The 13,741-nt window shown below is 32.9% G+C and overlaps 3 protein-coding genes and 1 long non-coding RNA gene across 4 annotated transcripts; 1 reads left to right on the top strand and 3 right to left on the bottom strand.

Moving 5' to 3' along the window:
* Positions 1-2,561: 2,561 nt before the first annotated feature.
* On the bottom strand, positions 2,562-3,416 carry LOC113367305. The gene has a single exon (XM_026608920.1). The coding sequence runs from the start codon at positions 3,414-3,416 to the stop codon at positions 2,562-2,564; it is 855 nt and encodes a 284-aa protein (XP_026464705.1).
* Positions 3,417-5,416: 2,000 nt separating this feature from the next.
* LOC113365751 lies at positions 5,417-7,330 on the bottom strand. Its single transcript, XR_003366238.1, has 3 exons — positions 7,237-7,330; positions 5,566-5,731; positions 5,417-5,501 (listed from the first exon to the last, which is right to left on the bottom strand). It is a non-coding gene; the product is annotated as an uncharacterized LOC113365751 (long non-coding RNA).
* A 182-nt stretch (positions 7,331-7,512) lies between these two features.
* LOC113367974 (prostatic acid phosphatase-like) lies at positions 7,513-10,657 on the top strand. Its single transcript, XM_026609542.1, has 7 exons — positions 7,513-7,814; positions 7,886-7,981; positions 8,042-8,160; positions 8,683-8,800; positions 9,108-9,420; positions 9,578-9,780; positions 10,329-10,657. Exons 1-7 carry the CDS (start codon positions 7,644-7,646, stop codon positions 10,491-10,493), a joined length of 1,185 nt encoding a protein of 394 aa, XP_026465327.1. The 5' UTR covers positions 7,513-7,643; the 3' UTR covers positions 10,494-10,657.
* Positions 10,658-13,146: 2,489 nt separating this feature from the next.
* LOC113365703 (60S ribosomal protein L26-like) lies at positions 13,147-13,741 on the bottom strand. The gene has a single exon (XM_026607224.1). It carries the CDS (start codon positions 13,639-13,641, stop codon positions 13,192-13,194), a length of 450 nt encoding a protein of 149 aa, XP_026463009.1. The 5' UTR covers positions 13,642-13,741; the 3' UTR covers positions 13,147-13,191.

Raw genomic sequence — 13,741 nt, 5'->3', positions numbered from 1 at the left:
AATTAAATCTTTTCCGGCAATGTCATTCAACAATTTAATATGGCTGTCGATTTTCCATAGAGTCATCTTCGAGATTTATTTGTAATTTCTTCAAAATATAGGCACATAAGCTTCAAAGTCTTTGCATCTTCTGGAAAATTAATCTTTAAGTACTTCAACGTAAGTTGAATTACATACATTAGCGAGCTACGTTAGAAAAATAATTATAATTAAACATTTTCTCTTATTTAAAAATCGCTCAATATTTGAGATTTTCCTGATTACTTTATAGAGTGCCATTCAGAACCCCATCGCGTGCCAAGTCTGGCACGCGTGCCGTAGGTTGCCGATGCCTGTTATAGATCATACTAAAATATTATGGCCCTACAACAGTCGTTTAATTTTGAAAATTCATTAAAGTTTGAAAAAAGTATGATCATAATTTATTACTTAACCAAAGTATTATTTTATGTTACTTATTATGATAGTTTTTTTATAAAGTCTACGTGTATGTATGTGTATGTATTTATGCACTTATATGTGAATGTGCATATATGCGAATGTATGTATATGTATGCGAATTATATGAGTACATATGTATGTCTATCTGTATGTAAGTAGATGTGTATGTATGTGTATATATTTTTTTTTTTTTTTTATTTTTTTTATTTTTTTTTTTTTTATAGAGAAGGAAAAATCTTTCAAAGACACCGTGTGTTTAAAAGATGATGGACGGTAGTGTGGGATTTCCACCCACTAAAAAACCTCCTCTCCTCATTTCCCCGCATATGATCACGAGGAAGACTGGGTCGGAACCGCGTTAGCATTTCTTCAACCCAGTCCGTGTTGCGTCACGTGACGTTAGCTTCTAAGTTTATTGGTCCCTCTCGGCGATTTTTGCTGTCAAGAGGCGCCGTGCATAAGCTGCAACCTCGGCCCAGTTTTCCTTGCTTTGCAGCATAGTATTTACAATGTTCTGGGGATTAAGGGCCCTTCCCAGGGACAATTCGGTGTCAGCCCTGAAGTTCTTCCAGCGCGTGCACTTAAAAAAGGTGTGCTCAGCATCGTCGGCTTTTTCCGGACAGTATTTGCACGTCGGTGATGTGTGCAAACCGAACCTGAAGAGATATGCATTGAACGAGCCATGACCCGTCATCATCTGAGTTAGAAAGAAGTCTGTTTCGCCATGCTTCCTGTCGAGCCAGGCCTCGATATTAGGGATCAGGCGTGCTGTCCATCTACCACGATCAGACGCCTGCCACCTTACTTTCCATTCCTTCAGGGTGTCCTTTCTCACCATTGCCCTCGCTTCGCTGGCATTGAGGCCTCCTTTTTTGAGGTTATACAACCTGGCCCTTTCATTCGCCAAAAGGTCTATAGGCGGAGCTCCAGCTATAACAAGCACTGCGTCTTCGGAAACTGTGCGATAGGCACAAGCCACTCTAAGTGCTCCGCGCCGCTGCACTGCTGCCAGTTTCTTACGATACGTCTTCTGTTGTAATGTATGCGCCCAGATTTCCGCTCCGTAAAGCAGGACTGAGTGAACCACCTCCAGGAGAGCTCTCCTCTTTTTGGCACGTGGGCCGATAGTATTGGCCATGATTCTCGATAGACTAGACACAGTCTTGCTAGCCCTTGTACACGTGCGTTCCAAGTGTTCACGGAATGTCAGCTTTGCATCTAACTGAACGCCCAAATAGCGAACTGACTTTGTAGACGTCAGTGTTAGCCCGTCGATGATTGTACTAAACGGTTCTGGGAACCATTTTTGGCGTGTTAGGACTACCATCTCCGTTTTCTCTTTGGCTAGCTTCAGATGGTGCTGGTCCAACCAGGCCGCGACGGCTTCGATGGTGAAATCGACCAGTACCTCGGCCTCTTCAACGCTGTCTGCCACAATAGTAGCTGCGACATCATCCGCAAACCCTGTGAGATGCACCTGCGGGGGTAAGGGAATTTCGAACAGCTCGTCATAGTCAGCGTTCCACAGATCAGGTCCCATAACCGAACCCTGTGGTGCACCAGCTGTTATCTTGCGGCTCACTGTTCCCTCAGTGGTTTCAACGATGAGTACTCGATCGTCCAGGTAGCTGTCCACCATTGTCAAGATGTCATCTTTCACCCGGAATCTCTTCTCCAGCGCCTCCAGTATATCCTTCCACGATGCGCTGTTGAAAGCATTTTTCACGTCCAACGTGAGAAGTATACAAACTTTCCTAGACTTTAGGCTGCCAGCCCACGACTTTGTTGCGGTTTCTACAACTTCTTTGATTGCATCGATGGTTGATCGCCCTTTCCGGAAGCCGTACTGGCTTGAGGAGAAACCTCCGGAGGATTCAACATCTTTTCGAAGTCTGGCTTTGATAAGTTTTTCAAGCAGCTTCCCAGTTATATCCAGCATACACAGTGGTCTGTATGATGAAGCTGTTATCGGAGGTCCCTTTCCTTTGTCGAGAAGGACGAGTCTTTGTCGTTTCCAGACAGAAGGGAACGTTCCGGTCACAAGGCATGCATTGTAAACATTCAACAGGATGTAAGGAAATTCCTGTGCAATGAGCTTAATCACTTGTGTTGGAATACCGTCAGGGCCGGGTGCTTTCCCTAGTTTCAGGGTTTTTTGCTGCGGTTTGCAGTTCCGAAACAGTGAACTGCAACACATTGGTGGTGTTCTTGTAGCGACTCTTCTTCCGCGCTGGGTGGTTTGGGAAGAGCTCAGTAACAATCTGGTTCATCATAGCCGGGCTTTTTGGCGGCTCTGGTAAGGTTCTACCCAATCCTTTTGCGACTATATGGTAGGCTTTGCCCCAGACATCGTTATTGAGGTCGTTGCAAATTTCTGCCCACAGCTTGCCTTTACTGGACTTGATGGCTCTATTGAGCTCCTTCTTGGCCGCCTTGTACTCATTGGAGTAGTAGGTCTGAGCTGGGGAGTGCTTAGCAGCTCTTGTTGCTCGTCGTCGGAGTTGGTGACATTTTTTCCTCAGCTCTGCGATTTCGCATGTCCACCAATATGCTGGCCGGCGCAAGTCCTGTGTTTTACGACGTGGCATAGAAGCATTGCATGCTGCAGTTATAATCTTCATCGTTTTTGTTACAATGTTTTCCGTCTCGCTGCTGTTAGTTGGGAACGGATGTGATTCGAGTGTCACCCACCCCCGCGTGAGGGATTCTCGTAGAGCATCAATGTCCAACTTCCTGGTATTCCAGCTGCATCTTTCGTAATCTCGGTGTACGTGGTGGGTAGTCTCTTCTATCCAGTAGATGATGGATTGATGATCACTTCCAGTGTATTCCTCGGAGACCTTCCAGTCCTGGATTCTACTGGCAGTTTTTGGAGTCGCCAGAGTAATATCGAGAATTGACTCTCGATAACCAGGTCTTCTAAATGTCGACGTCACTCCAGTATTTAGGACTGTAAGATCGAGCCTCGCTGCCATGTCCGCAACTTCGTTTCCCCTGGTGTCTGAGAAATCTGCGCCCCATTCCACAGACTTAGCATTGAAGTCTCCAGCTATTAAGACTTCGCCATTAAATCCACAGATGGTGTTCTCGATGCTGGTCAGGTTCTGGCGGAAACGCTGATTCCTTCGTTGGGAGATAAATATACGCTCATGATATACATTTCAGGGGTTTTTATCCAGACATAACCATCCCCAGATCCGGTATCTACGGGAGTAATCTTCCGAGTCACTAACCAGATAGCTGCTGTACTCGTCTTATCCACGTACCATGATTTAACAAGGGCGCTCTGGTATTGTTCGCTGATTATGCAGACGTCAATTTTGTCCTCAGCTACGCGCTGGTATGTATGTGTATATGTATGTATATATATGTGTGTATATATGTGTGTATATGTATATAGATATAAATATATAAGTTATGAATTAGCAACAATATTATAAAACTGTATAAAGCCGATTGGCGTATAAATAAATAAATAAATTAATGAATAAATAAATAATTTGTAACCAAACGCCGCTGTTGTAATGTGATAAGTCAAAATGTGAATTTCCCAATGCTAAAAGCCATTGGAATAAATACGATAGGGAGGAGTCGCGATTAGGTTTGCAAGAAAATTGGCCAAGCCGTTAAAAATTAGAAATGGCTTTAGAATTAGTAAAATAGTAAGTGAGCAGTCTTCAAATCTTCGCTAATTGTATAAAAAAATACCATTAATTTAAATAATTAGATAATATCAAAAACTACGTACATAATAGATGTAATCGTGCAGTTAAAAATGCCACTTTTAACTTGTTATTATATTACTTATATTACCTTCAGTATAAGAAACACTTTTTTTGCAAAATGAATCCGATCGAGTTTCCTTTTTGTTCAGAATCGTGCTCAGTACAGTTCCTTCTTCGGACACTTTTTTTTCAGAATTTTTTCATTGCTCATCTTGTTTGATCATTTTATCTTCTCCATTCGCATTGAGCACTAAATTTTAAAAACCTCCAGATTATTTTTGTCGGCCTTTCTCGGAGTTCCAGACATAACTATTTATTAGTCTTCCGCACGTCGAGGCTCAATTTCTTCGTCAGTAGCTTTCATTATTTCGTGAATGCCGCTTGCAATACTTGATGATCCCTTTCGTGCAGAATCCATCTCTGGTCAGGATGCTTCCCAAATATTTGAAATAGCACATATCTTCCAATTCTAGATATCCTACCAATATCTTTAGTAGCTATCTCGTTTCGATATTCTCATCACTTTTGATTTGTCCATGTTGATCCGCATCTTCTAACTACTTAGATTATTCTGCTCATCATGTTTTGTAGCTTAATTTCAGTTTTTATTATTATTACGAAATCATTTGAGTACTTCATTATGGTGATTCTTCAATCTCTAATAAAAAAATCTCCAGCCCTTTCGAATATTTCGTTGACGAGTCATTTCAATAAGATCGGTGACACACTCTTCTACCTATTTCGTGGCTGCTTGTATTTTTCTGGTTTACTCAAACCTTTACTATTTGTCACATGTACAGTCTCTGGACCAGCCTGCGGTCTCTCTAATCTTGAACAAGATGAACAATCCGACAAATTGTTGTGCTGAAAGCTGTGTGTAGTGTATGTATCTAAGCCAAAATCAAACCTTTAGTCGATATCTTTTTAAAAACAGTATACCGATTTCATAATTTTTTAAATCCATTTGATAAAATTGGATAGAAATCCACATGATTAGATTTACACGACGATCAGCAGCGTTTCATCATAATTAGCAGATAAGTGCAAAAAAAAATTTTGTCCGCGTTTTAGCTAAAAATTCTGAACCAATTTTAAATTCTTAAAGTTGTTCAAAAAATATAATTCGGAAAATGCGCTGATTAGATTTTAGTAAAAAGCAGCTTGGCCGTTTTTTCTAACAAAAACTCATTTACTATTTTTATAACATATACATATAATATTATCATTACTAATGTAGCAAGATAAATTACCCCTGTTTTCTCCTATGGATATGTTACTGTTTCTAGCAGTTCTATAATTGAAAAGATTATCCTGCAGATCTGGCTGGTAATAATGCTAACAAAATTTATTGTTAGATATATTAATATAAAAATACTATAATAAGTAATTTTTTGCTTACTTATATGATGAGCATAACTTGCACCAAAGCTGTGCCTCCCTCAGGTAACATTGGGCTCAGCCTCAACTTCATCATGATTCATTGTTCGAACTCGCTTCTGCACCGTCCCCAAATTCATATCTGATGTCATGTGCGACTTTAAGCTTACTCCTCCTTCTCACTGCCCCTTGAAAAGTTTAATCAAAATCGTTAAAATAAGTTAAAAAATCAATAACGAAGGAATTACCTAAAATATAACCAAGATCATTGTTTCCAACCAGGCTACGACCCACCTTTACATTTTTAAAAACGTTATGGCCCCATGATGACCCTTTCATACAAAATTTTCAACCTTCAAAACCCTTATTTTGATCTTTAAGATATATAAATGATAATTTTGAAGAAGAATTTAATATTAAATTGTTATCAAAACATCATATATTTAAAATTTTAAACCATGTAATAACTAGTGGTATCATAATTAAGGCAAATTACTGTAACTTTTCGTAATGTAAAATTTTGAATTCATTTTTATTTCTTTAGATTTTTTTCAAAGCGCCTCGTAGCTGTTTAAAAGAAATTATCGAAGCGCGTAAGCGCCGCGTCGTTGTCTTCCGATTAGACATTATAAATCTTAATATTACATATTAAGACATAATAAATATAGAACTATTATAAAACACATAAAAATGTAAACAACATTTACACTTAAGTATTAAAATATCTATTAATTAATTGATGATTTGATGTGCATATGTCTAATGTAATAATCGCGAAAAAATCAAAAATAAAATTTTTTATATATCTTTACGGTTCAGGGTTTTCGAATCATTTTGGCATCCCTTAGAAAAAAAATGATGAGTGTGTATGTGTGTGTGTGCGTGCGTGTATGTGTGTATATATGTGCGGATACAATTTTTCGTCGACAATTTCGAGAACACGGATCGAACAATTTGAATAATTTAATCAACATTCGATTCCTATTGATAAAGAGACCTTGTGATTAGTTTTTGGCAAAGGCAGATTTAGCCGTTCCAAAGATACGGGGCAAAAAGAGCCAAAAATGGTAATTCAATTTTTGAGAGAACTGAGAGTCCGATTTGAATGATTCGTAAAATATTTTTCAATGTTTTACAATGAAATGCACCTACCTATCTTTAACAAACGCACTAATCGGCACAAACCAATATCGCTAGACAATAATAACCAATGATTAGTCATCTATCTACCAAACAGTTTTTAAATTTTTAAAATCGATTCAGAATTCTTGGCTAAAACGAGGACAAACATGATATTTGTCAAATGTAAAGAAAGATTTTTTAAAATCGGTTCGATAGTATGAGCTTAAATGTGGACGAAAGGTTTAACACTTTTCTCCAAATTACAAAGAAACGGCTCGGCCGATCGTCACACAAAACTGAGAAACGATAAACCTCATCGAGATACATCAATAACTTTTTAAATATCTAAAATCGGTTCAGGCGTTTTTGAGCAAACGTCGATGAAAGTTCTAATTTTGACAAATGCCAAATAAACGATACTAATTTTTGCAAACTTTGACGAATTTTTAAAGCTAAACGAGTTGTCGTAAGGTCGTAATATTTTAGTATGATCTAGAAGACTATGGTATCTACCGTCAAAAAAATAGTAGTAAAAATCGTCGAAAAAAAATTTAAAATTCATTTATCATACCTTCAAAATTTGTTGTTGAAGACAGCCTTTATACTTTATCTATGAGGGAGCCCGAAATAGTCTGTTCGTTATCTAGATAATATCTGAATCTGATACATAGCGCGTGTATGGATAAGTGAAATGCTTATCAGCGACTGTCAGAATGTTTTGACAGTTTTCATTCGAGCCAGTTTTCAAGTACCAATTCAGTATTATTTGTAATGAATAAATTGAATTGGATGCTTTTGTTCTTAATTTATAAGCGATAAAATCTTATAGACCATGAATTTATCATTATATTTTGTGGGTTTGTTTAGATAATTTTTATTATATGTAGCGATAACCTCCGAAATGTGATAGCAAAACCTCTTTTTTCTAAGAGAAAAATTGATTATGTATTAATATGATTTTGAAGCAACCCTGTTGAAATGTGCAAGAGAGGAATAACAATGGCACAATCTGTTTGTTTATTCAGTTTAATTATTCTCTTAGTAGTATTTGGGTATGTAAGTTTTGCCCTTAATCTAAATATCTCATCTAGTGACGACTATAGCTTCAAAGTTGGAACTGCGTCTAATTCTGTTACAATGGTTACACTGGTCAGTATTCTATATATGCTAATCTTATTATCAGTTCAAATTATTGATGAACATGATCAATTTTCTAACAGCTCTTCAGGCATGGTGATAGAAATCCTACGGAAACATATGAAAAGGATCCTCATAAAAATTATACATGGGTTGGTGGTTACGGGGCCTTAACTAAGGTAATATTTATCAATATCAAACATAAATGTAAGTCTATTTTGATTATATTTTATTTACAGAAGGGTATAAAACAAATGTATATGTTAGGTAAAATTATGAATAGACGATATAAACATTTATTGCCAGATGAACCATATAGTAAGACTGTAATTACTGTTGATAGCAGTGCTGCAGATAGGTAAGTTAAATACTGCAGGCATATAAATAGCACCTATCTTTTATATTTTTATTTTCTGTTTCGGCGATTATCTTTAATTAATTTTTCAGATTTATGAAAACTTCATTCTTTGAATATCTTGCTTTTTGTATGATACTAGCTTACATTAAAACTTTATTTAATCGGTTTAAATTTGAATTTTCTTTAATCGTTAAATTATTATTATTTCAAAAACTGATTAACATGCGCATGAAAAGTTAGTAAACTCATAAAAAATTTTAATGTTGAATATAAGGTTTCAATTCTATATATCTAAAGATAAAGTTTTTATCTTATATTATTCATTATGTTTTTTCTATTCTAAATAAATAATCTATGAGCTACCTTTTTCATATTTTATTTATGTAATTATTAATATTCAAATATATTCATAATTTATTTCTATGTCAAATATGATGCTTCCTATAATTTATTACAATTTTAGTTAAATTACCCCATTTATATTACATGTTGCATTTTGTAATTTTATTTAATTCTATATAGGTGTTTAATGAGCGCTGCATCATTTCTAAGTGCTTTTTGGCCTCCACCGACGGAGTGGATATTGCCAATTGAATGGCAGCCTATACCAATTCATTACAGTTCCAGAACAGAAGATTATGTAAGTTATGTTCTTTAGTATAATAGGAATAATGTAAGCTTCTGAAGCAATTTCTGAAAGTATTTCTGATATTTAGTTTCAATAAAATTTCACTGTTTCACATAAAATTCTTTCATTTGGAGAATAAATATAGAAGCTTTAAACGGAAATCAAATTAGCTTTTACTACATAAATATATTTTTGTAATATACTCATAACTCACAATCTGTGATTTTGAATATTTTTCCACTACACTTTTATCGGGAATCCAAATTCTTCTTTATTTTATTTATTTGAAAAAACTATGTTTTTACATGTATCTGTTTAGTTATTAGCTCAAAAGAAAAAGTGTGAACGATATGAATCAGAATTAAAAGAAACATACATAAATGAGACATTAGAAGAATCCTTTGATATAAATTTTGATGGATTTTACGACATGCTTACACATCATACTGGGCAAAATGTAACTAATAAGCTGGATGTAGAATTATTATTTAATATTTTGGATATTGAGCACAGTAATGGATTAGAACTTCCTGAATGGACTAATTCATTGTATCCAACAAGACTGTTAAATATTGCAAAGAAAAATCTTCAATTGTTGACAAATACACATTTTATGAAGAGAATTAAAGGAGGTACATAATTTTACATACTATTTATGTAATGAATAGGAAATATGTGATTTTGTTTTGTTAAACTATTTGTAGGATATCCTAATTTAATAATGCATGCTTCATATGACAAAAATTTTATTTTTAACTAATATTAAATTGAACTAATTACTTCTATTAGGTTCTCTTATTGCTAATATGATACAAAAAATGCAATCACATATAAAAAACAGTGAAGGTACTATTGCTATATACTCTGCGCATGATGTAACCCTAGTAAATTTCTTGAGAGCCCTAGGCTATGATGAATTGCTAAAACCAGATTATGGTGCGACAATTGCCTTAGAGTTGGATCAAGTAGCTGGAGTAGCACCCACAGTACAGGTATTTAATTTCATACTACATATTAACTAATTATTTTTAAGCAATAATTATGTGGAAGTCCGTAATCAACACGTTTTCACAATTTCAATAATCTTTTTTTTTATTATAGTATGATCTAGTAAAAATTTTATATGATTAATAGTTTTCATTAAATATAATAAATAAATAATAAACTTTAATAATACATACTAATTTGATTGAAAAAAATTAAATAATGCATGATTTTAATTATTAATATCATTAAATGTTACATTATTAAATTCAAAAATAGTAGCAGATTTTTACTTCAAAATTGATTCAATAAAATTTCTAGTCTTAAAGCTGTATTTTATCCTTTATTTCTAGTCTTAAAGCTGTATTTTTAGTACTTAAAATTTGTTATTAAAATTACATTTGTTTGGATTAAAATGCAGAATAACTAATTTGGAACTGAAAGAAAGATATTCCAGATTTTTTCACAATTATACATCTTACATCTTGTTAGAGAGAGTAGAATATTTGTTTGTATTTATTATTAAATAAGATTAAAACTATAATATTTTCTATAGGTTCTATACTTCAATGATACTCAGACAACAGTACCAACAATAATTCCGATATCATCGTGTTCTGATACAAAACTGTGTACTTTAACCGAATTCATTCATCACCTGGAAGTTGTGACAGACATACTGCCTAGTAATAATTGGAATGATGAGTGTAAAATAACATGAGTGTTTACTGTATTATAAATGTCTTCCAGTATATTTATTATACATCCAGGTGATGATATTTAGTTTATTGATTGATGCATATTTAACTATATAAATAAGCATATTGAACCATATGTAATTGAAGTTTAAACACATTATGTATATATATTATTTAGGTTTAAAGATCAGGCATTACTTAAATAAAAAATTATATGTATATCTTTTTTTTAACTTATTTTATATCCACATGTTTCGGCTAGCCTTTACTCAGTGGCATATAATTGGTATCCTAAATTATTGAAAACACATTGCTCCATGGTATTAAACATTCACTATTGTAAAATCCACTGAATAAAGGCTAGGACGTTAACCGAAATATGTGGATATAAAGTGAATTTGAAAAAAGGGTTCATACATATAATGTTTTTTTGATTTAAACCTAACTAATTCATGTATATATATATATATATATATATATATATATATAGATATGGAATTTTATGATATGAGTGGAACGAATATTAAATGCTTAATATGAACAATCATAAAATAAAGTTGTGTTAAAAAAATCTGAGTGCTGTTTTGTTCATATTAAACATTTAATATATATATATATATATATATATATATATATATATATATATACACCTAAGTCTGTTTTTACACGGAGATTGGTTCCAGAAGAAGCCGTGTAAAAAAAAAAACGTGTAAAAAAAGACATTGATCTTATACAAAAATGGGTGATTTGTTCCTAATCTCTAAAACCTATTAAAATTGGTGAAAAACAAGAATTTTTAAGAACAAGAATTAAATTAGTGCTATTCACATTTGCTTTGACCAGTAAAAATTGTTTGTACGCGCTAAAGGGAAATTCACTTAAATCTTTAAGCTAGTGTTCGCAAACTATCGATACTATCGATGGTTTCAGACTTTTTTCTTTCATAAATACTTTTTTGTGATATGAACATACTTCGCAAAAATTTAATTTGACAAAAAAAATTCAGGTACATAAAATTTCAAATCGTGCTAAATGGAATAAATTCGTGTAATAAAATTAAAAATATTCAATTTTCAAACCGTGTTATATCAAAACCGTGTACAAAAAGACCGTGTAAAAACAGACTTAGGTGTATGTATATATATATGTATATATATATATATATATATGAGTGAGTTCTTGAGGGCGATACATCAAACAAAGAAATATCGCCCTCAAGAACTCACTCATATATTTCAACATCAAAATTAACTACTAAATCATATATATATATATATATATATATATATATATATATATATATATATATATATATATATATGTATTAGCATCAAATTCAAGATTATACAAACTTTTGTAGATAGCTAGTTTCTGTGGATAATTTATTTAAGATTTAAATTTTCTGAACAAAAATCCGTTTTTTCTTAAAAAATTATTTATTTCATTCTACATTTTGAAGATATGGGATGTCTCTTATTCGGGAAGTATGAAACTAAAAAAAAATCTAAATTTAGACCTTCATTAAAAATCAAATTTAATATTTATTGATATTGTATGAATTCTCTTGCAGTCTTGAACGATACATGAAAAATTATATATATGTTGAACATCGAACAAAAAAAAACTGTGTATGTATATATATATATATATATATATATATATATATATATATAATATGCATAAATTGCATATATTTAAAGAGCAATAAGTAAAATTATTAAATAAAGTATATTATTGTGATCAAAAAATCTATAGATGTTAAGTATGAATGATATTTAGAAATATTGTAATTATAAAAATTCCAATGCCTAATAATAAGCATTTAAGGTTCAAAATCTACTTATAAAAAAAATATCTTTGAAACTGCTGTTAATATTTATTATATATAAATACTGTTGAAAGTTGTTACTAAATAATTAGTTTTCGCCTAATTGCCTATTTTAGTAATACTTGTAGTTTGTGATTCCAAATGTGCATTTAATATATTTTTCTGAAGTAATATGCATTATTAATTCTTGCTCCATATTATTTACTGTTTAAAAAGCTCCAATAATGTACTTTTTCATTAGAAAGAAATTATATAAATTAGCACGTTCTTCTTTATTTAATTCTTCGATATAGATTATGATCGTTTTGTAAGGTTTTGTACCTTGCTGGTACTTTTACTACCTGCGAATGAGTTAAGCTTTAAGAGCCTTCGTAAATTGTATGTGCCTCTATTCAAGAGAAGTAAATTGAAAATTATTAAAATAACTTAATTATATTAATATTTGATGTTAATTTGTCCAATGATTGATTACTATACTTTACACTAAATGTACTATATATCATATTGCATTCAAAAATATCGTCATAACACAAGTATATTCCCTTTGAGGATTTGCAATAGATCGATATTCTGGATTCATTAAATATTTTGAATATAGATTTTATGTATTTACTTGTGCAATAAACTTATTTATGTATTACAAAAGTGTCTCGTAGCCACAGTATTTTTTGTAGGAACTACATTTATTGTTGAAACAAAAATGATAGCTATGAAAATGACATGAATCCATTTATTGCATCAAAACACACACTTGAATTTACTCCATAGAACAAACCACTGAAACTAAATAAATGAACTTGTAAGCAATGTGTGATACTATTAGGTTATGTTAAAAATAAGAACCCATCGTGTGTTTCAAAATTTTTATTTGAGACATTTTAATTACAAATATATTATTGTACTTCCATTGTGGATCCTGATGTCTCCTCAGTGTATTTGCCCTTATCTTTGCCAAGTGCTGCCAAGCGTCCTTTAGCTCGCCTGTCAATGATTTTCTTACGGTCCCTGTCCATTTTCAATTTAACTATAACACATTTTGAGGGATGAATACCGACGTAAACGCTGTTACCATTGGCCTTTTCTCTTTGAATTCTTTCAATGTATACTACAAATTTCTTTCGGTACACTTGAACAACTTTACCGACTTGTTGGCCTTTGAAGTGCCCCCTTACGACTTGTACTTCATCATCCTTACGTATGGGCATAGATCTCACATTGTACTTTTGTCGAAGTTCTTTCGATAATGGAGAGGTCATTAAGGTTCTCCTTACATGTGAGGGAGCGGTGAAATGCCTCTTCCTATTTTTGCTTCTCGAAGAAGTAACCAACTTGTTAAACTTCATTTTTATTTATTAACCAAAAGGTTAAGTGACAACAACACGTTTTTCGTACAAACGGAAGAACAAGAAAGATTGAGGTACGAGGGAGGATGTATTACAGAAA

This window comes from Ctenocephalides felis, unplaced genomic scaffold (assembly GCF_003426905.1).
Source record: "Ctenocephalides felis isolate EL2017-DRISC unplaced genomic scaffold, ASM342690v1 CF-g0.4_SCAFFOLD_01170, whole genome shotgun sequence".
NCBI lineage: Eukaryota > Metazoa > Arthropoda > Insecta > Siphonaptera > Pulicidae > Ctenocephalides > Ctenocephalides felis.
The sequence above is the reverse complement of the archived record's forward strand: the minus strand, read 5'-3'. Positions and strand labels throughout refer to the sequence as shown.